The 20,940-nt window shown below is 44.0% G+C and overlaps 1 protein-coding gene across 4 annotated transcripts in view; it reads right to left on the bottom strand.

Annotated features, from left to right (window-relative positions):
- Positions 1-8,572: 8,572 nt before the first annotated feature.
- The window catches only part of LDLRAD3 (low density lipoprotein receptor class A domain containing 3), a 282,755-nt gene continuing 270,387 nt past the window's right edge, over positions 8,573-20,940 (bottom strand). For all 4 annotated transcript variants that reach the window (XM_064365028.1, XM_064365027.1, XM_064365026.1 and 1 more), the window contains 2 exons: positions 13,847-14,192; positions 8,573-11,544 (listed from right to left, as the gene is read on the bottom strand). In XM_064365028.1, the coding sequence (XP_064221098.1) occupies positions 11,307-11,544; positions 13,847-14,192 (584 nt within the window). In that variant the 3' untranslated portion in view covers positions 8,573-11,306. The remainder of the gene's footprint in view (positions 11,545-13,846; positions 14,193-20,940) is intronic.

The following is a 20,940-nucleotide window of genomic DNA, read 5'->3' on the forward strand; positions in this document are numbered from 1 at the left end:
GCTTCATCACTCTAATTGCAGTGCAGTTTGCGTTCATCAAGGAAACAGCAGGAATTCCAAATTAAATTCCAACATACAATTTAGTCAAGATATACGGCCTATTGAGAGACTATCTGCAGAACCCTCCCCCAGTCCTTTCTTTGAGAGGTGGAATTTCCTGCTATCATTGCTGTCAAGCTCCACACCTGTCTACTGGGACCAAGGCTTTCTGGAATGGGGAGTCTCCCTGGGCTGCTGGCCAGTTGCTCTCCCATTTGACAGATGGTGATGCTGAGGCATACCGAAGGGTCTTAGACATGGAAAAAGTTCTGAGGTGCATGGAAGGCAGGACTGGCCTGGGCTTGTCTATTTTTGGAAATTATGCATAACAGAGTATCTTTCTGGCACATCTTGAAATGACAGGGGAGCCCATTCTGAGTGGTAGGAAGGGCCATGGGAATCTCATTGTGAAGAGCAGAACCATTCTATCAGCATTCGTTTGCTTGAAAGAGGCTTCTGAGCAGGGTCCAGGCACAAACCCACTCTCTCAGGCTTCATACCAATGGACCAAGCCCTTCTCTGCAGACCGCATTGTCCAGGGACTTCTTGACTGCTTCCTGCCACCAGTTTCTCCCAACCCTGAAATGTTTCATGACACCAGAATTAAGGTGACAAAGTCAGTCGAAACCAGATGTGACTGGGTGTGGTGGCTCACAGCTGTAGTCCCAGCATGTTTCGAGGTGGAGGCAGGAGGATCACTTGAGGCCAGGAGTTTGAGACCAGTCTGGGCAACATAGCAAGATCCTGTCTCTACAAAAATAAAATTAAAAAAAAAATTATACAGGTGTGGTGGCCCATGCCTGCAGTCCAAGCTACAGGGGAGGCTGAAGCAGGAGGACTGAAGGCTGCAGTGAGCTGTGATTGCATCACTGCACTCCAGCCTGGGTGACAGAACGAGACCCTATCTCTAAGAAAATAAAATAGAAAAACTAAAAAAAGAAAACCACAGATGTGAAGAAGCAATTAAACTGGGAAGTTGCAGAGTGAGGACTGTTCTTCTGGCTCCCTCCTTTAGTTCTGCCCAGACAGACTGTGGGTAGGTGCCCAGTGTAAGAGCTGACTGTGCTGTGGATGGCATGGTAGCCTCTGTGGCCCACACATACACCTCTGGAGGGCCTTTTGGAATTAGAAAACCTGAAGTAGCTGGAAAATCATGAAAAGCAAAGACCGATCAACCCCTGCAGCACCTAACTTGACACATTCTTCTGTTGTTTCTTATTCCAGCCTCAATTGACAAGGCCATTGCACTTTGTAATCGACCTTGGTCAATCTCATGACTCCACACCCTATCACCCCCTTTCAGCTTGCAAACCTACAACCCCATCCCAGCTTGCAAAAAACCACCCTAAACTGTAACTTCTGTAACTTTCCACTGTTTACCCCAAACCTATAAAACCCACTCCTATCCCACTGTCCTTTGCTGACTCTCTTTTCAGACTCAGCCCACCCATACCCGGTGAATAAACAGCCATGTTGCTCACACGAAGCCTGTATGGGGGGATCTCTTCATTCAGCACGTGCGTTTTAACACCCAGACCAAACGCTCTTCTCCAGAGGAGCATCTGCCATGGCACCATCCACAGTCTGTGGTTGTTTATTGCTAGAGACGAATCCATCCCAAGCAAGCTTTGGACTCAGACAAGAAGTACAGCAAAATGCCAAAACATCCTCTGGGGTCCAGGGCTCCCTACAGTGGGGGTTGGGGTACAGGGACACCAAAGTCATGTGAGCTGAAACCCTGGAAACTCATGCTCCAAAAGGAAGAGTTTCTGCAAAGCCAGCCCTGCCTGGCAAAGCTGTACTTCTCCAGGGGCCCTGGATTCAGCCCCCAAAACTGTACAGATTCCTACCATTTAGTAGAAAGAGAACCACGGCTTTAAGGAACGGATTGATTTTGAGAGCAGCAAGGCAGCAAATAACCTCTAAAGAAGAAACATCCACTTCTGCTCTAGAGCCTGAAGGCAGGAAGTAGATATTTCAAGCCAAGCCTGATGTCATCATTTGAAGGTGGAAGGCAGTGACCTGCCCCGCACCAATTTCCCTAAAAGTAACAGCAAACAGAAAAAGGAGGGGACGTCACTCACCGAAAATGACGGCGAGGGTAAAACATTGATTACGGCCTGATCTTTGAAAGGTGCTATACAGTTTCAAATCTGGGATTGTACTAGTTTTTGGTGTTAGAATTTCTAAGCTCCTTATATCTCCTCTAGGCCTCAGTTTTTCAATCTGGAAAGAAGGTAGAATAATAGTATCCATCTTCTACAGTTCATTCAGAGTAAAGAGCACATTTTTCTATAAAGAGCCAAATAGCAAATATTTTGTGCATTTTGGGCCATATGGTCTCTGTTTCATGCCACAACTCTTCATGCAAGTAGCCAGGGAAACAGTTCTTGAATGGGAATGGTATCTCGCAATAAAACTTTATGGAATAAGCGGTGGGCCAGATTTGGCTTGTGGGTCACATTTGCCAACTCCTGATTCAGAGGATTATGTGTTAACAAAGTGATTGGCACAAAATAACTGAAGAATAAATGTTATTACTACTACTATTATTATCAGTATTGCTGCTCTGCATTCAGCCACTTAGATCATCAGGTGCCAACGAATAGCTCTACTTCCCTTTTCCCTGCGTTCTCCTATCTGTTGGTCAATATATTAGTCCATTTTCTCATTGCTATTAAGAACTACCTGAGATGGGATAATTTATAAAGAAAAGAGGTTTAATTGGTATGGTTCTGCAGGCTGTACAGGCAGCATGGCTGGGGAGGCCTCAGGAAACTTTCAATCGTAGCAGAAGGCAAAGAAGAAAGCATATCTTACGTGGCAGGAGCAGGAGGAAGACAGAAAGCAAAGGGGAAGGTGCTATACACTTTCAAAAAAACAGATCTCACGAGAACTCACTATCACGAGAACAGCATGGGGGACATCCACCCCATGAATCAATCACCTCCCAACAGACCCCCTACTTCAACACTGCACTTACAATTCAACATGAGATTTGGGTGTGGACACAGAGCCAACCCCTATCACTCAATTTCCAGAAAGGGCATGTGAATGGACGCACTAAACTCCTGGGTACAGGTGCAGTCAAGATTTTGTCCTGACATGATTTGCTTAATGCAAATTCCCAGTTGCTTAGCATTTAAAAGGAAGGACAGTTTGGATTCATAGTTAAGGAACAATGACAGGACTTCCCATTAAAAATGTCTGTTGCCCTTCTCAAGGGACTTTCCTTTGCAATAATGTGGATTTCCCAATGCTGCTTGAAGAAGTAATGACTATTACAACCATTTTACAGACAAGACACTGAGCTTTGGTAAGACAGACAGACATTTGTGAAGTCACAGGATCGGGAGTAGAGCTGAGACTTGACCTTAGATCTTTAGACTCTCGAAACAATTTCCAGTATTTCTCCCACAACTCGCCTGGGCTGACTATTGGATTAGTTAGGGTCTTTGCTGCAAACGATGAAACCTATTTTGCTGGTTTAAACAGAAAAGGAATTCATTAAGAGGCTTGAAGAGTTTCTGGGAGGGCCAGAGAACTGGGCTTGAGCAGAAGTCATTATTCTCAAAGTACTGGGGTGGTCAGACATGTGGCTTCACAGTCTTCTCCATGAGCTCACTTGTTGCAATACCATTTTGAAGACTTAATGTAGCAGCATCTTCTTGGCCTTCCTTGCCAGCTCCAGTTTCTCCATCTGTCCCAGGCCCCAGGCTAGTGTCCTTGGAGACAGTGTCCCAGATACTCCAGCTTTCCAGACCGTCCCTCCACCTCCAACAGCTCTTTCCGAATCCGGGTAAGCCCTAATTTCCATATGAAATCCCTAATTCCTGTAATACTTGTAGTGGCTCTGACTGATCCCAGCTGATACACTGGGCAAGCACAAACATCATTTTCATGAAAGGATCACTTATTATATCTAAGCCAAATCAGCAAGTTGGGTCAAGACATTCACATTCAGTCATTTCCTGATAACTGAGGGTTGAGTGATTTAAGCAGTTTATTTTTCACTTTAAAAGAGGCTAGCACTGTCTTCTCTTTCTGTAATTTCTTACCTCTTTTCCCTGTTTGAGCAAACTGTCAAGTTTCTTATCTCCAAACTGGGGATGCCACCATTTTCAAACAGAATCCATGGTCCTATCCCAGGGAAGTTGCCTTGCATGTCCATGTGTCCTTAGTTGATTCACAGACTGGTACACGAAGAACACACTTCCAAGATGGTCTGGCCCAAGTTCTCTTGCAAAAGAGTCACACTTATTGAGGGGTCACCAAAAGAGCGGGCTCCCAGCTGGGCATGAGTTCAGGTACCACCTCAATCCTGTGGTCCTGTTCTTCACATTCCAGTGTATTGTTTCTAATTTCAAGGTATTTCTTAAGTTGATTCTCCTCTGGACCCACAGTTCACATTAGCATTGGTCCAAATGAGATTTCTATACCACGTTTTGCAAGTACACTCCCCAACTCACCTTCCCAAGTTCCCATGTACTGCTTAAGTCTAGGAATCAATCATTATCTTGGTCAAGAAGAAATCTAGTACTTCTCTCTTCCACAAATCTCAGTGTGGTCATAGCTGAGGTCCCAAAGACATCAATAGCAAGATTCCAATTGGCTGTGGCTACTGATGGTTCTCTGATGGGGAAGAGTATTCTAGGGATCTTGAGAAGGCTGTTCCAGGAGAGGGAACAGCAAGAACAAAGTTCCCGAGCTGAGACTGTGCCTGGTGGGTTCGACCCAGGAGGGTGGTCAGGACAACTGGAGCAGAGTAAGGGAGAAGGGAGGAGCTAGGTGGTGGAAAGTCCCATAGATAAGCATTTTGATCTTTTTCTGGAGTGAGTTGAGAGTTATTTGAAGAATCTAAGAATAAGCTAGGAGTGGTGGTATGTGCCTGGACAAGTTATTCAAAGATTCTGAGAATAGGCTGGGAGTGGTGGTGTGTGCCTGGAATCATAGCACTTTGGGAGGCAAAGGTGGGTAGATCACTTAAGTTCAGGAGTTTGAGGCCAGCCTGGGCAACATGGCAAAACCTCACTTCTACAAAAAATACAAATATTAGCTGGGCATGGCGGCACGTGCCTGTAGTCCAGATACTCGGGAAGCTTAGGTGTAAGGTTCACTTGAGCCTGGGAGGTTAAGGCTGCAGTGAGCCAAGATCATGCCACTGCACTCCAGCCTGTGACAGAACGACACCCTGTCTCTCTCTCTCTCACACACACACACACAAAAGAAAGAAAAAAAAAGATTCTGAGAATATGCCAAAGGGAGGCAATCTAGGGGAGAGATGATGTGAGTTGTGTGGGGTTGAAAAGTTGTCATTTTAGAAAAGCCACATTTGGACCTGACATAGAAATTTTCACCAGATCCCAGATCTTGAATCTGATTATATGGAATGATTGGTATCTTCTTCCAGAAGCAGAAGAAGAGTGCAAACACAGGTTTGGTGACTAGCACCAAAATCCTTCTCTGGTCCTTCCTGGACACACAAGTAATCCAACTTCTCAGCCTCTTTTACCAGTAGGTCTGACCATGAGACTCACCAGGCTCTGAGCAATGAAATGTGTGTGTGCGCTGCTTCCGGGTCTGGCCCGTCAACATTGCCCATGCATGTGTGCTCCTTGGGGTGCCTTTTCTCTGTCGGCTCACAGGGATGACTCACCAGGGTGACCTTGAAAAGCATGTAAAGTCAAATACAGTCTGACATTAGAACTTTAGAGTCAATTATCCTTGCTCAGACTATAAACTCAGCCCAATTGAGGCATCAGTCATATTTAAATTAACATGCTTCCTCCAACATTTCATCACAGCCCCCCATGATTATGCCGTCAAGCTCTAAATCTAATTGGAATTCAGCTCCTCGGCTCCAGTGACAAAAGCTGTTCTAAAATTTCCAGTGGATGATGCTCTAGATATTGACGCATCCTAACTTTCAGGTATAGATAAAATGGTTAACTATGGAAAGCCTCATTAACAACATGCATACTTGAGTCTAGGTCTTTAGGTAGCTTGATAAGGGTGATGAATGGGAATATATTTCTGATCCATCAGCTTAAAAATACTGTGCAGGATGGGGAAACTCTTGGCAGGATAATTGCCCCATTTCAGTGGCTGGGAGACAATTCTGAGCCCAGGAGATATTTGGGGTATCTTTAGGGTAGAATTCCTCCTACACAGCCTATTCATGACCATCTCACAAAAGCGTACATGATCTAACTCCAACTTGAGACTAACCTTGCCTCAGAGGTTTAAGGAAAGGCTGCTGAGTCTCCTGAAATTTTCACTGCAACATTGCCTCTGTTTCTTTCAGACCATTTAATGCCTATAGTCATGTTTGAAGCTTGTAGTCATCTGCTATTTTCTTATGTATATTACAAATTATACCAGCCAGTTGTGGGTACCATTCTTTGATGACGGTTTATAGTAGATATATTGGTATTTGGTTCACTACTAGGCTCTTTCCATATGGGAATTTTCCCTTTCCTGCTTCACGTAATTTAGGTGGGGCTGTCAATCAAGGGACTGAGTCCCATGCACAGTAGTGGTCATATGACCAAGAACAACCAATCATGAGTCCGTTTCAAGGTTTCTGTAGATGCTAGGAGAGAGTGCTTCACCCAAGACTGTGAACCTGGATCTTCTGGGACTCTCTTTTCCATGAGCAAGCAGGGCTGAGAAACTGGCAAGGGAGAAACAAATTCCTAATGACAGCCATTGAGCAGCTGGATGCAGGTCTGCTTGAAACCAAAAGTTCCATAATCTTGGACTTGGTTGCATTAGACAATATACCTTCTAAAATTCAATACAATTTATCAAGTATGAGTCGGATTTCTATTACTTATAACTAAGTATTCTAATTAATGTCCTATGAACTTGTTTAACTGTAGGATGTCAAGGGAGTCAGTATATCGTCTCACTGACCTTTTCCCTAAGTCTCACTGGGTGCATAGTCTTTCCTTATGTACACTCATACACTCCACTGCAGCCACCTGAATCTCTTTCGCATTCAGTTCACTCTTCGAATCCACTGCTTTGCCTGTGAGTTGCAAGTGCAATGGAGAAAATGGAGATTACTTCCCAGGTCACTCACTCCCATGGACTTTCACTAAAAGACAGATTGCTGAGTTCAAGACCTTGAAGAACTCCCAGTGAGAAAAGACAGATAGCTGAGTTCATGACTTTGAAGAACTCCCAGTGAGAGTAGTTATTTATTTATTGACTAGGATTGCTATATTCAACCCAACTATTAGGGACTTCATTAATGAAGCCTCTCTTCATCTTAAACCTGTATCTTCTTATTTTGGAAGAGAACTAATAGGAGCCTTGAATTTCCTGCTTCATGAAATTTTCTATTTTTAATTTTTTGAGGTTGGTGTCATTTCAACGGTTCTAGTACTCCAAGCCACGAACACAACTCTTTCTTCTTTTCAATGCCCTTAGCTTTAGATCTGTGAACCCAAGGAGGAAGCGATCCTTTACATTATTGACAAACCACAGCCCACAGGTCAAATCCAGCCAGTAGCCTACTTTTGTAAATAGTTGGAACACAGCCACATCCATTCATTTTTGTGTTGTCTATATGGCTGCTTTTGTACTTGCTACAGAAACCACATGGCCACAAAGCCAAAAATATTTACTCTCTGGACCTTCAGAGAAAGTCTGTCAACCCCTGCTCTGGATTAGTACTTTACAATTATTGTAAAGAACTAGCATCCATAAAAAATGCTCACCCTGGCATCCATGAAAATGGTATTCATAAGGTGCCTTGAGGGATGATGAAATGAGTAACTTGAGAAATCTTTGGTGCTTGGGAAACTCTATTCTACACCACTTGGGGCAGGACACGACATAGCATATGCTTGGGATACCCCTGTCTGAGAGCCCAGTCTTCTTTTTGAGAAATCTGGGACCAATACATGATCTAAGTCTTGGTACTGTAGGTCCTGCATTTGGATTTCCATGTGGGTTTCAATTTTGGCCAGGCCTGGAGTTATTGTTCCTGTTCATGATGGTGTTGGTGGTGACCTATGGGGCATCCTAACTTCCTTCCTACACAGATGTCCCTGCTGCATTGGCCAACATGTGGCTCCAAAACTAGATTTAAAAAAAGCATAAAGATGCTCCCATCATTGGTGGAGACAATCTGAGCCATCTGTGTTTTAAAACTAATTACTAGCACACCTGTGCAAGAGCTGTAGTGTGTTCCTGAATATGTGGTCAGAATCCGCTACAGTTATCACAGCCACTTGTCCTTTTCCCTTGAATAATGCTGTAACAAAGGCAGAAACACCCATCTTCAGATAAGATTTCCTAGGGCCCATTACATTAACTGGTCGTCCACAACTTTGCCTCTGTATTCCAATCATATCAGCTGTGGAATCTTGACACATCCATCACATTTTGAGCTCCCACCAACATATTCTTCATTTTTCTCATTTTATTATGGTATAAATTCATTGCAAAAGCTAGGAAAGAAGTGACTGTCCATTGTTTATATTTCTATAAGGGAGATGAGTGGGTCAAGAACCATTTGTACAAATCGAAAGAATGAAACTGCAAATTTATTTGAAAGTATAAAAATTAAAAAACAAAACAAAACCAAGCCTAAGAAAAAAACAAAAAGCAACAACACACAACCTTTCCAGTTTACATTAACTTTGAGCATCACTCACTATTTGTTAACCACTTAGTTGCATTTTTTTTAAATGTCAATTTCAAGGTAGAGGGAGCTGAGTCAGAAAATAGGCCAGCCATCACAGTGGAACTAATTTAATTCTAAAATAAAATGCTGATCTCACTTGAGAAAAAAGAGACGAAACCATTTTCCAGATGACATAGATTCAGGCAATGTATAAAAAACCTTCCTGGTTAGAAAGAGTTAAAAAATACTGCTGGCCACTAATTTGCCATCTTGAGTAGGAAACAAACCCCACCCCCCAAAAAACCCTGTAGCTTTGGTGTCCTATTTATATATTTTTAAAAACATTAATTAAAAAAATCAAATCTATGATAAAAATGTCCCTGTTTGTTTTAAAAAACATTAATAGGCTTCCTTTATCTACTAAAACCATTTGTTTTTCCTAAAATGCCTCGAAGCAGAAAAGCGAGTGAGTGAGATTAACTCACTGTAATTAATTTAAATTAGAATTCTTCCTCTAAACAACTTCCAGAGCACCAGAAAGAAGCAAGGGCCCATCAAAGGGAGAAATAAAGCCCTTCTGACTCACAGGAGATGAAATGTTCAGCCAGAGTTCTAACACATTCTGGCTGTCATCAAAAGTTCTTTATTGGATTACTCAGAAAATAACTCAAGTGCTATTTTTAAAATGAAAGACACAGGCAACTAGGTTCCCTTCTTTCTTTCTTTCTTTTTTTTTTTTTTTTTTTAACCGAAACAAAACACCAGTGGCTAGCTTTCCTGTAACATACTTTGGATTTGGTTAAAAAAAGAAAGAAAAGTCTACAGGACAGGATCACTGAATGCCATTTCAGCCCCACTTCCTGCAGGCTCTGTTTTAATTATCATCAAACAGGTTACTGAACATTTCTTCAGCTGCGAAAAGAAGTTTTGAATGGGTGACAGCTGCCAGGAGTGGCTCTACCTGGTTCCGTTTTATCCCTCATCAGTCAGTGTGGTTTCTTGCCAAATAACGCTTAACGTTTTACCCCTTATTCCCTCAGGGAGGCGGGCCCTCTGGCTGGCTGCGCACAGAGAAAGTTAGAGAAAAACTAGCATAAACTCTATAGAGACTATACACCAAGGGAAAGAGGGGTCCCTCTTTCTGTTTCCTTCAAGAACTCGATAAATAATAACCTCAAAGTGCAACAATGCACAAATGTCCAGCACACAGGTTAGTCTGGAGTGACTTGTTATCATGGGGCTCAGAGGGGCAAGGGTGTGATCTCCTTTTGCATTTTTCTTTGGACGTTGTTAAAGGAAAAACAAACAAAAAAAAGAGACAGCTTTCCTATACACATATAAATAGTCCCTTAACTAGAAGGGAAAAAAACAAACACACTGTTTCAAATGCATTTCTAAAAGATTTAAAATAAATCCAAATGGAAAATCTTGACTCCAAATTGTCTACTGCCCATGTGTCTCAGAGGAGAAACTGCTGGGATGCTGGGAGAGGGCTGACCCTGACCCTAACTAACTCTAACTAGAGGCACTGGTACTGGGACCCTGGGTAGAGGAGTGTGCACAGTGCAGGGAGCCAGGAGCTCTCGCTGGAGATACTGAATATGGCTCTCTCCTGGGATAGAAACCAGTGTCCTCAAGTCCAAACGCCAGGTAAAATGGACTTGCAATGTTAAGGGAACTTTGGAGGCCAGTGTTGAGGCTGCATGAATGAGCAAGACAGGCTCGATGTGGGTCACAGGGACATAGAGCCAGATCAGATTTTGGGCCAACTCAAGTTAGGTCCTCATTCCTTGGCTACAGGCAGGTCAGCTGGGAGGGTGGCAGCCCAGAAACCAGGGAAGTGGCTGTAAAGCCAAGGGATCGTAGGCAATTGGTAGCCCACAGTTTAAGAGCTGAGAACTTGGATAAAGTCATGGCAGAAGCTCCCTGCCTATTCTGGGATGAGGGTGACGATATATGCCGCTGGAGAAAGCTCTTAGAATAAGCATTCTTGGGCAAATGTCTAAAGCCAGGATAGTTTCAGAGTCCTTCACGAAACCAAAATGGCATTGTGAGGGCTGAAGGGTGTTACTCATGTCCAGAGTTTTCTTTGGCCACTGACTGCTGGACTGAGGGCAATGCATAGGATCGTGCAAGGCAGGTTTTGATACTGAACTGAATTTTTTTTGGGGGGACAACCATCTAATGATGGCTTCCTCATAGGATCATGTAACCCAAATCCCCAAATGCTATAAGGTAGCAGCCCAGCAGAGAGGATTTGGTCTAGCGTCTCCTGCGCTTCTGAGCATCCAACGTAGTGTAGAAACACTGCTCTCTCCCAGCCTACTTCAATACTGTTTCATCTGCTGCCTGCCCAACAGAAACATAATAATGTGAAAAGTAAGGGTGTGATCTAGGGTCCTGAAGGAGGAGTGACCTCACCGAAAACATGCACAACAGATCATGTAAACTGAGAGGCTAGAAAAACATCTCTGAAATCCGGGGGAGGAGGGGGAATGCAGGGATAGCTTAATACCCCAAACCGCAAGTTGAGACACCCTTACAGGTGCTTAAAGAGCTTCCCATGAGCACAAATTGTTAGAACGACAAGTCAGAGTAGATTAACCCATATGGACTTTGGAATAACTGGGGCTTAAACTTCTTCAGTGCCCTGGCTGGGCTCAGAGTCCCTGGGCTCAGCAGTGCCCTCCTGGGGGCCAGGCTGCTCCGGGCTGTGGCCGGTGTCTTCCACACTCAGGAGGCTGCTGGCTGCCTGGGAGCTGGCACTGTTGGCACTCCCAGACCGGGAGCGGTAAGGGGGCAGGTCGGCTTGGTTCAGAGACTCCGTGTCTGAAGAGTAGGGTGGTGGAGGAAGGTCGTACCATGCAGGCCTGTGATGGGGACAGAAAAATGGCAGGGGCAATGGAGAGAGGAAAAGAAGAGAACATATTAGAGCCAAGACAAGGCAACTTCAGCCCATTTCTGAGATGGTATTTCCGGTAAGAAATGAGATTTTCCCTCCAAGTACAAAGACAATTAATTCAAGGACCAGGAACCACAGCAGAACAGAAAAGGCCAGTGTGTTCTGGCTGGTTCATGTTGACTGTGCAGTGCCAAAACCACATCCTCTGGGTAGACCCAGAGAGAGGCTGCCCGCCAAGTCCCTCGGTTCAACCTGGGTAGTTTGGCATTGCCACTCTGCTCCATCAGCCAAAAGCCCTAGAGGCTGGGCTCGTGTCTTTTTTTTTTTTTAGATGGAGTCTCACTCTGTCGCCCAGGCTGGAGTGCAGCAGCATAATCTCGGCTCACTGCAACCTCCGCCTCTTGGTTCAAGCGCTTCTCCTGCCTCAGCCTCCTGAGTAGCCAAGATTACAGGCGTGCACCACCATGCCTGGCTAATTTTTGCATTTTTATTAGAGATGGGGTTTCACCATGTTGGTCAGGACTCCTGACCTCATAATCTGCCCACCTCAGCCTCCCAAAGTGCTGGAATTACAGGCATGAGCCATCGTGCCTGGCATAAGCTGGTGTCTTGACTGGGCTCTGATGGGAACACAGAATTGGCATTCATATTGAAAGCCAACTCTTCCTGGCTGCGAACTGCGGTAAGTGAGAGGACATCCTCTCAGCACCTCAGTCTGTTACTGCAGAAGGGCTTGAAAGGAATGAATTTAACAGAAAAGACATTTTATTTTCTAGCTCTCATTTACTGAAGGCTTCTTGTGAGCCAGGCACTTTGCTGTGCCCCCTACATTCCTTACCTTATTTAATGCTCACAAGAATGCTATGAGGTGGGCATTACTATCATGCCTTTTGCTTTGGTGGGGAAACTGATGCACAGAGACATTCAATGTCTGGCTCAGGATCAGAAATAACTGGTAAACAGCAATGTTGGGATTTGAACCCATGCATTGCTTCCAGAGTCAGCAATTTTAACCTCACTCTACACCAGATGGTCCAAATGAAAAGGTTATGAGTGGGAACTTTATTAGGTGAGGAAGGTCCTGAATTCTTACACTTATTTGCAAAGAGATCCTTAAGTGCCATCCCCTCCACTGACCTCTGAATCTTTATTCACCTTCAATGAGGAAGGAAAATGAAGATTGAATACAAGAGTGGCCACTGAAGAGGGTCCAAGAAAGAGCCAGTCACTATCAGAATATGGCCTGCAAAATGTCTAATGCCAGGCCGGGCGCGGTGGCTCACGCCTGTAATCCCAGCACTTTGGGAGGCCAAGGTGGGCAGATCACCTGAGGTTGGGAGTTCGACCAACATGGAAAAAGCCCATCTCTACTAAAAATACAAAATTAGCTGGGCGTGGTGGTGCATGTCTGTAATCCCAGCTTCTCGGGAGGCTGAGGCAGGAAAATTACTTGAACCTGGGAGGCAGAGGTTGCGGTGAGCCAAGATCACGCCATTGCACTCCAGCCTGGGCAACAAGAACGAAACTCTGTCTCAAAAAAAAAAAAAAAAGTCTAATGCCATACACTGCAGAGCTCGAGGAAGAGGGATGTTGAGCAGGAAACAGGCACACTACTCGCTTTAACTACAGAACTCTGCTTCTTGGCTTTATATACTGAGGATTCTTGTACAATTCCATTTGCAATAAGGTGTCTACTGCTTAAAAAAGCTTGAAAGTGCTCCTTTCCACCTCCTCTATTTTATAGACGAAGCCAAGCAAAGTTTAGGAACTCACTGATTCTCTCATTCATTCACTTATTCATTCATCCATTCATTCAACAGATATTAACCAAACCTCTCACAAGTACTGGGCACTGCTCTGCAGCAGCAGGTGAGGCTCAGAGCTACAGCGTGGTATTCCCAGGAGGAGCAGACCTCTGAGTTAGCCAGGATCCTAACTGTATGTTCCTCAGACAAATAATTTAACATCCCAGAACCTCAGTTTCCTCACCTGTAGAATGTGGCAATTTACTGATTTGTGAAACCATCACTATAACCCAGTTTTGGAACATTCCTATCAGCTTCCCCCCTCAAGTGAGATGCTGAGAGGATTAACTGAGGTGAAACACATAGAGTGTTTTGCAAGGACCAGGCAACTGTCAGATGCTGCCACTGCATACAGCAGCTGAAGCCAGGCTCTTGGCAAGACCTAGGAACCTCAGTGTGTGCACCTATTCCCCTCCCCAATATGGATGCCCTCTCCCGCCTCAATCTCTTCGATCCAGCACACACCTCTGGTCCAGCAGGGCCTCGGAGTAGGAGGGTGGGGAGCCTACTTCTGATGCATTCTGCTCTGCCTGGCTGGCCACATACTGGATGCCATTATTGACGTTGTAGGTGACGTTGCAGTGGTGGGGGTGGTCCAGGACCACCAGGCGGGACAGCAGCACAGGGTGCTGCAGCCGGTGCACAGGCAGTGTCATGAGGTTGTTCCGCTTTCGCTGGTGGTGCAAGACCAGTGCCAGCAGGGCCACCACCAGCACGAAGATGACGGAGCTGCCGATGATGGCGTAGGTGATGCTGGGGTAATACACAAGCTGGTTCTCTGAAGTCACAAACACCTGCCCACTGCCCGGTTCTGAGAAACCCCGGAGAGAGGAGAGAAAAGAGAGAAGGTTACCAGTTTGGCTCATCTTTGTGTTTCAACCTCAGCCCCAGATTTTGCATGTGTATGCTCGCAGTAGTCCTATTCACAATAGCCAAAAAGTGGGAACCACCCAAATGTCCACCAACTGGTGAACAAATCAACAAAATGTAGTACATCCACCCAATGGAATATTATTTGGCCATAAAAAGTAACAAATTCTGAAACATGCTACCGCATGGATGGACCTCAAAAACATGATGCAGTAAAATAAGCCAGACATAAAGATCACATCTTGTATGATTCTGTTTATGTGAAATTTCCGGGAAAGGCAATGTTACAGAGGCAGAAAGTAGATGAGTGGTTGCCTGGAGTGAGAAAGAGGATGGGGATTAACAATGGCCATGAGGAATCTTGTTGGGGTAATGGGAATGCTCTGAAACTGGATTAGGGTGACAGTTGCACAAATTGGTAAATTCCACTCCCCACCCAAATCACTGAACTGAACACTTAAAATGGGCAAATTTTAAGTAATGCAAATAATACCTCAATAAAGTTGTTTTAAAAAGTCAGTATCATATAATATCTAGGGAACAGGAGTGAGAATTCTTGTGGCAGAAATCAGTTCTTTAGTAGAAATGTATAAAGTAACACACCTCGGGAACACAGGTAGTGCCTCTGGGGTCCTCATACATGCGGAACATTTAGTTTAAGCCAGGTCCCACATGGAGCTTCTGGGATAGAGAGCCAGCACAGTCCATGCTAACAGCAGGAATTCCTGGGCTCAAATGCCCGCCCCAGAAAACTTGCTTGCTGTGTGCCCTTTGAAAGTGCTATCCTCTCTGGGCTGCAAAACGGAGACCTAATTGTGTCCAGTTTTTGGGGCTTCTGTGAGCATGAAATGATTCAATACTCATCAAGCCCCTGAACATAGCTACATGTTGTGCTCTATAAGTACATGTGTTCAGTACATACAAATACATGCTTGCTTGCTAATTTATTTATTTATTTGGGACATGGTCTTGTTCTGTCACCCACGCTGGAGTGAAGTACCACGATGTCAGTGCACTACAACCTTTGCGTCCCAGGTTCAAGCAATTATCTCACCTCAGCCTCCCGAGTAGCTGGGACTACAGATATGTGCCACATGCCCAGCTACTTTTTGTATTTCAGAGATGGGGTTTCACCATGTTGGCCAGGCTGGTCTCGAACTCCTGACCTCAAGTGATCCGACCACCTTGGCCTCCCAAAGTGCTGGGATTACAGGTGTGAGCCACTGTGCCTGGCCAAGTACATGCTTTGTATCGCATCTGCCTACCTCATAACAACTCCATGGGGTAGGTGTTGTAATTCTCCTTTTTCTTAGATGAGGAAAATGAAGCTCAGAGAAGTCAGTTCCCCTGACCACAGCCACGCAGTTTGGAGGTAACAAGCTGTGCGTGAGTTGAGTCCAGGGGTCTGACTTCAGAACCTGGCCCCAATGTTCTGCTCTACATCACCTGAATAAGACCTGCCACGCAATCTGCAGGTACTTCCTCGGGGGTTCCAGGGTGAAGGTCTGGTGCACATCCCACCCCTGCAGGTTGCTGTAATAATATCCCTCTCTCCACACGTGCTAACGAGCCACACTTCAAGCACTCAGGTAAGGAGCTTCCCAGTCAGCAGGACACATCTGGCCACCATGGTAAGGTCGAGGGAGGCAGAGGAAACCAGGGGTCCAAGCTGGGGACTGCCACTAGTTACTGTCATGGCCTAGCTGGAAGAATAAATGCAGCCCAAGTGAGTAAAGATGGTGGCCACGACCCTGTCCTTGTTCCACCTGTGAGCCAGTGAGGAGGTTTCAGCGGGTCCACAGGGTTCAAAATGTAGTCATGAAATAGCAGCAGCGGCAGCGACTATAGGTGACTCATGTCCTCTGTCCTGGCATCGGCTAAGGGCTTTACTCCATCCCTCATCACTAGCTGTGCATCTGTTTTGTTCACTGCTGTATCCCCAGAGAGTAGGATGGTGCCTGGCACATAGTAGGCACTCAATAAATACCCACCACTCAATGGGAAAAAAATCTGTTTATTCACACACACTCGTAAAGTGAGTGCTGTTGTTATTCCTATTTTCCAGATGGGCAAATTGACTCAGAGAAGTGAATTATTTTGTCTAACATCACATAAGAAGTAAACAGAGGAACAGGACTGGAATCTAGATGTTTCTCCTTCAAAAAATCACACATTGCAAAACACACTGACTTCTACTCTTTTCTGATATAAACATTTTCTGATTCCCCAAAAGATCCCAGTCTGAGACAAATGATGACCTTTCCCTTCAAGGTCCGGCTCTGTGTGTTAATCCATCTCTCCAGCCACACCTAAAAACGGACTAAAAGCTACCAAGATTCTCCAAGTCCCTGGTGGTCCCTGTTTCAGTGATTCATTGCACAGAAAGAAGTAAATAGGAGCCCAGCAGAAAGACAGAATCATGTTGCAGTATAGTTAAGGAAGGGAGGCGGTTTTGGATTTTTTCTGAAGACAATTAATTAGCTGTCACTCACAGATTCTGCCAGAGTTCTTCTGTCTGTTCACAGCTTAGACAATTAGAAGCTGGGTGGAGGCTTGTGTATGCGTATGTTTCAGAATTCAGGCTTCAACTAAAATATCTTCTTCATTTTGTTATCTAGCAGGGAGAGCTGCAGAGTCAGGAGCCCTGGGGTGGAATCCTGGAGCCACTGCTTCTAGCTGTTTGAGCTCAAGCGAGTTTTTTAACTCTTAGAAGCCTCACCCTCCTTGTCTGTGAAATGGTGATGGTCCTGAGTAAACAACAGTATCTGTATCTCCCTGGATTATCCAGATGGTAGAGTACAATATACACGCAAGTGCTGAGCACAGTGCCTGGCAACGGCCTGCCTCAGTGATGCCAGTTCTTTCTTATGACGACGATGACAAAATAATAATAATTACATAATACATATTATATAGTATAATATAATTATATAGTATATGTTATATATAGTATATCTTTATATATAAATGTTATATACATATATTATACTATAAAATATGTAATTAATATATATTATGTAATTACATATTAACTATATATTATTATATATATTCTATATTCTATATTTATATATGTTATATATAATACATGTTATATATTATACTATATAATATGTAATACATTATATAATATGTAATTATATCATAATATGTGTCATATCGTAATATATAATTATATATCATAAAATTTAATATATTTACATAATATATATAATTATATAATATATATAACATATAATTATATACTTTATCTAATAATGATAAAAAAGACAAAATTTACCACTATCACCATTTTAAAGTGCACAGTTCAGTGGCGCTAACGTTCATACACAGTATTAATGTTCATACACGTTACTGTGCATCCATCACCACTATCCAGCTCCAGAATTTTTCATCATCCCTCACTAATGGACACTAGATTTTAGTGTAGTGTTGCCTTTCTTACTGTTATCCTCACCAACTTCTCGCAACCAGGGGTAGAAAGCTGGGGGAGCCACCTCTGGGGGATGGGGTTGGGTTGGGGAGAAGATATGAACAGACAGTTCCATTCCAGTGAGATATATTTCTATTTTTTATTTCTTCTTAATTTTTAATATATTTTTTTGAGACAAGGTCTCTCCCTTTGTTAGCCAAGCTGGAGTGCAGTGGCACTATCTTGGTTCAATAGCCTCAACCTCCTGGGCTAAGCCATCTTCCCATCTCAGTGGATGGGACTACAAGCATGTGCCACCACGCTCAGCTAATTTTTGCATATTTTGTAAAGACAGAGTCTACCTATGTTGCCCAGGCTGGTCTTGAACTCCTGGGCTCAAGTAATCTATCCGTCTTGGCCTTCCAAAGTGTTGGGATTACAGGTGTGAGCCACTGGTCCTAGCCAGTGTGTCTTATTTGGTAAAAAAGAAAGTAGGTAAACTGTCACACAGAAAACAAATGGTCCAGAGATTTTAAAATGCTGGCTTCTGTATAAACATGTGAGGTTTTAAGACTACAAGTGGGAGCCCTTTAAATGCATGGGATATAAAATGCCTGTGGAACTTAACGGTCTCACTTATGTCTCCGAAAGCAGGCTCTCTTCAGACCTCTCTTCACTTTGGCAGGCAAGACGCAGCGATCACATTTGCCTGAGAAATTATGATGTTGCATAACTCAGTGGTGCCTGCTCTGGTTTTTGCTCTGTGTGTAAAATGTCATCTTGTGTTAATTCATTAACTAGGCCCACTTATCTTAAGAGCTTAATGAGCCTGCTGGCCAAATTACTAACATCAGAGTTGCCTAGGACCTAAGTTCCAAGTACATAATCCACGGATAATGAAGTTTCCATTTATTCTGGCTGTCCCTCAAGCTAATGCCCTTGTGCTCCACTGTCAAGCATCCTGAATTCTTATCCTGTACGTGCTGCTTCTACTGTACTAATTCCAGGCAATCTGGTTCCTACCTAGAGACCGCTGCTCCATCAAACCTCTCCACAGCTGCCCGTGGAGAAGCAGGCTGTGTTTTGTACAACTCCGGGGGTGCTCTTCGTCTCAAAGTCATCACATATTTGTTGAGTTATCATGATAGCTTTCTAGCAGATGGCAGCCAAGTGTCTTGAGGACAAGTACCTTTGACTAATTCACCCAGAGGTGCTGTCTGGACCAGGGAAGGCATTCAAGCAGCTGACACTTGTGACTTGGTGTTCCTTCACGTCCAAAAAAAATCCCCTCCTCCAGATGCAAATGAAATTTCCTACTGGATACCATTTTTTGCCTACCAGATTGGCAAAAGCAAAGTTTGATATCATATTCTGCTGGCCAGGTCTTGGGCAAACAGGTATATTCATGCCTTGTATATATTCAGGCATGGCTAGAGGGAGGGTAAGTTGGTACCAACCCAGGGTGGCAGAGGAGCTAATAATATATACTCATATAAAAATGTGCATATTCTTTTAAATTGGCCAGGCATGGTGACGCATATCTGTAATTCCAGCTCTTTGGGAGGTGAAAGTGGGGAGGATGGTTTGAGCCCAGGAGTTTGACACCGGCTTGGGCAACATAGGGAGACCCTGTCTCTAAATTAGCTGGGCACAGTGGCATGTGCCCATAGTCCCAGCTACTTGGGAGGCTGAGAAGGAAAATCACTTGAGGCCAGGAGTTTGAGGCTGCGGTGAGCTATGCCAGTACCCCTATACTCCAGCCTGAGTGACAGAGTGAGACCCTGTCTCTAAAAAGCCAAAAAACAAAATAAGCATTTATGAAAACATTGTTCATAAAAGCAAAATATATCAGAAACAACCCAAATGTTTATCAATTGCAGCCTGGCTATATAAATTATGGTGCCTCCATACAATCCTGAAGCTATTTTTAAAATTAGGGAACCTCTCTATATACCGATATGGAACAACTGGAAGGATATATTGCTAAGGGGAAAAAAGCAAAGTTCAGTGGAGAATGTATAGAATATATCTGGAGAAGCACAATATAACCAGTAACACTGGGAGCTTCCAGGAAGGGGAATAGATGGCTGTGGAGAGGGAGATTTACTTTTTATTGTTTACTCCTGCCTACTATGTACTATTTGTTCTGTATTATCTATTTAAAAAATAAGCACTCTGTCCTCTTCCTGTGAATTTGCCCAGGCTGATGTGCATCTCAGTTTCTTTATTTTTACTTTTAGACATGGGTCTTGCTATGCTGCCCAGGCCAGTCTTGAATTCCTAGGCTCAAGTGATCCTCCTAAGCCTCTGAGTAGCTGGGATTGTAGCCTGTGCCACTGTACCTGGCTCAGTTTCTTTATTGTTTCCTGTCCTTTTCTCCCTGTAGGTGTGAGGGCTTTTTGGGGTTCTAGCCTCACTGTCCCATGCTCACTTGGAGACCCTTAATGACTCATGATTCCCTGAGGACAGCTTCCAATGCCTCCAAACTGACCTCTTTTTTTTTTTTTTTTTGAGATGGAGTCTCACTCTGTCACCAAGGCTGGAGTACAGTAGCAAAATTTTGGCTTACTGCAACCTCCAACTCCCAGGTTCAAGTGATTCTTCTGCCTCAGCCTCATGAGTAACTGGGATTACAAGCACACGCCACCATGCCCGGCTAATTTTGTATTTTTAGTAGAGACGGAGTTCACCATGTTGGCCAGGCCAGTTTCGAACTCCTGACCTCAATTGATCCACAGGTCTCAGCCTCCCAAAGTGCTGGGATTATAGGCATGAACCACCATGCCTGGCCCAGTCTGACCTCCTGAGTACAGAATTCCTGTTCTGGAATATTCACTGCCCTTCAAACTGACTCTCCCTCATCGCTTTGAAAAACTCCTACTTTGCTATTTTTTTAAAAAAGTATTTTTTCAGTTTGTTTTCCTCCAGATTATATATTTTAAAAGTTAGATTTATTGAGGTATATCTTAGGCATAAGACTTGCCCTTTGAAAATGCACCGTTAGATGAATTCTGACAAAATGAAACAGTAGCATGTCCTCTTCCACAATAAAGATATAGAATCTTTCCATCCCCCACAAAAAATATTTTGTGCTTCTTGTGGTCAATCTTCTCCCATCATTCCAAGTCTCTGGAAACCAGGGGTCTATTTTCTGTCCAAATAGATCCACTTTTTTCCAGAAAGCCATGCAAGTGGAATGTAACAGTATGTAGCCTATTGCGTCTGGCTTCTTTCACTCAGCACACTGCTTTTGAGATTCATCCATGTTTCTCTGAGT

This window comes from Aotus nancymaae, unplaced genomic scaffold (assembly GCF_030222135.1).
Source record: "Aotus nancymaae isolate 86718 unplaced genomic scaffold, 86718_ANA_hifiasm-v0.15.2.pri h1tg000059l, whole genome shotgun sequence".
Classification (NCBI taxonomy): Eukaryota; Metazoa; Chordata; class Mammalia; order Primates; family Aotidae; genus Aotus; species Aotus nancymaae.